The sequence below is a fragment of the Sardina pilchardus genome, chromosome 22 (genome assembly GCF_963854185.1).
Source record: "Sardina pilchardus chromosome 22, fSarPil1.1, whole genome shotgun sequence".
In the NCBI taxonomy this organism is placed as follows: domain Eukaryota; kingdom Metazoa; phylum Chordata; class Actinopteri; order Clupeiformes; family Clupeidae; genus Sardina; species Sardina pilchardus.
Window position 1 is genome coordinate 14,578,305 of NC_085015.1, and position 2,500 is coordinate 14,580,804.

The 2,500-nt window shown below is 46.8% G+C and overlaps 1 protein-coding gene across 1 annotated transcript in view; it reads left to right on the forward strand.

Moving 5' to 3' along the window:
- The window catches only part of sdk2b (sidekick cell adhesion molecule 2b), a 162,946-nt gene that overhangs the window by 119,282 nt on the left and 41,164 nt on the right, over positions 1 to 2,500 (forward strand). The window contains 3 exon segments of the mRNA XM_062526532.1: positions 1 to 55; positions 868 to 1,069; positions 1,413 to 1,516. The exon segment at positions 1 to 55 is cut by the window's left edge and continues 140 nt beyond it. Coding sequence (XP_062382516.1) covers positions 1 to 55; positions 868 to 1,069; positions 1,413 to 1,516 — 361 coding nt within the window.

The following is a 2,500-nucleotide window of genomic DNA, read 5'->3' on the forward strand; positions in this document are numbered from 1 at the left end:
CGCAAGGGCTGGGGAGAGGCCGCCGAGGCGCTGGTGGTTACCACGGAGAAGAGAGGTGAGCGCCACGGCAACGGGAGTTATTTACGAGGCCTGTTACCTAAGCTACGCATTACATCATAGGGTGGCGTGGCTGAGTCACTCTGTGTGTGTGTGTGTGTGTGTGTGTGTGAGTATGTATTTGGCATACTGTGTGTGTGTGTGTGTGTGTGTGTGTGTGTGTGTGTGTGTGTGTGGTGTGTGTGTGTGTGTGTGTGTGTGTGTGAGTGAGAGTATGTATTTGGCATTCTGTGTGTGTGTGTGTGTGTGTGTGTGTGTGTGTGTGTGTGAAACTGAAAGTGCACAGAGGTTTGAGGTTTCTGTGTGTGTGTTGGCAGAACAGTGCATGCTGTGGCGATGTGTGTGTAGTGTACAGGCTCAGGGCTCATGTTCTTACAACAGCGCTGCGCTCCATCAGCAATGACTGACATGTTTATCACAGCGGAGCAGCCCTAATGAGCTTTGGAGATGCACACACACACACACACACACACACACACACACACACACACACACACACACACACGCACACACACAGACACGCACGCACGCAAACACAAGCAGCACAATTACACATTCACAAACATCCCTCTCTATTCATTGGAGTTGCTGCATCCTAATTCTCAACAAATCTCGGTCCACGCACGCTCAATTTTTCCCCATCATGCATCAGTGCACGTAGCGATTACACCTCACTGACAGATGAGAACACACTTCTAACCAAGCAGCTCCCTGTACACGCCAACACACCCCCGGCAGCCTCGACGACCCCTCGATGACCTTGACCTTTTGACCTTTTGACCTTTTGACCTCTCTGACCTCCACCCGCAGCTCGACCACAGCCCACCAGCCGGCCCATGGTGCCGCAGCAGCAGGTGCAGGCGCGCAGCGTGCTGTTGTCGTGGGAACCGGGCAGCGACGGCCTGTCGCCCGTGCGCTACTACACGGTGCAGGTGCGCGAGCTGCCCGACTTCAACTGGACCGTCCACTCCGCGTCCGTCAACCACGAGTCCAGCAGCTACATCGTGGACAGGTGAGAACAGGAAGTGACCTCAGGGATAACTTCTTCCTCATTTCCTGTATCTGCTCCTAATGTAATTTGTAGCATACAGCAGACCTAGTGGTATTGATGGTATCTTTTTTCACTTGTTTGATGGCATTCTATGGTATTAATCATAAGATATTAACACTATTTAGAGTAACAGCTATCAAGAAAAAATTCTACAAATATTTAGATAAAATAACCCTTTCTGGTGTACTCAAAGCTTAAAAATGAGATGACATGTAACTTTTTATACCATAGTCCACATTCAGAGAGGACATTGTGCAGAGAGGCCATTTGTGTTCCCTGTGTAATGAAGTGTTCTCATGCGCAGGCTGAAGCCCTTCACCTCGTACCAGTTCAGAGTGAAGGCCACCAACGACATCGGGGACAGCGAGTACAGCCAGGAGAGTGAGGCCATCACAACACTACAGGACGGTACGATACGCCACTGCTACTTCCCCACATCTCTCTTAGGAGCTCATTTCCTTCTGTCTTTCTTTATTTTTTCTTTCTTTCTTTCTTAATTCTTTCTTTCTTTCTGTCTATCTTTCTGTCTATCTTGCTGTCTTTATTTTTTTCCATTTGTTTGTTGGTTTGTTTTTTTGTTTGTTTGTTCGTTCTTTCGTTCTTTCTTTCTTTCGTTCGTTCTTTCATTCTTTCCTGCTTGCTTGTTAATTCCATGTTCTCCGTATCAGTTTCTCTCTTTGTGTCCAGCCTTCATCCCTTCCAGCATGTCCTGTCTCTCCCTCCATCTCACACACACACACACTCTCTCTCACTCCTGTTCCAGTTGTGCTGTAGTGTCTTCATGGTGTACTGAGAGGACAGGCGAGCTGAAACCTGAACTTGTCCTGACAGATGGGTTAATATTAGCAAAACAAACAAGGCTCGGCGCCAAGAAGATGAGTGACCCATACAAAGTGTCTGTTCAGCAAGGTTAGAGGTCAGAAGAAGTAAACGGATAGAAGAACTAGGCAACTAATGTCTTACCTACTTTGGTGAAGCAGATATAGGATCTTCCGTCTATTCTGAGTTACAAAAACAAGTGGCGACATGACAAAAAAGTATAAAAGCCAAGCACAAAACGTCAGAAGCAGCCTGCTTAATGAACCAATGCTCCTGGTGCAGTCTGGATTGCATTAAAAGCTAAACATCTTAAGTATTCTTTCACTTTGTCAGAATTATTCTGAGTTTGAATCATTAGATTGGAATATGACACGACAGCACTACACACAGTATAGCCACCTTCCTCTCGTTCAATATAGAACTGAGCCATCTAGTCTCCTGTTCTTCCTTTACTCTCAGAATCAGAACGTTCTAAGAGCGCTCCAAAGAAGTTCTTTGCACGTAAGAGCTTCTTAACGAATCTGGGAATCGCGGCCCAGGTTTGCATAAACAAACAAGGAATTTGACTCCGGT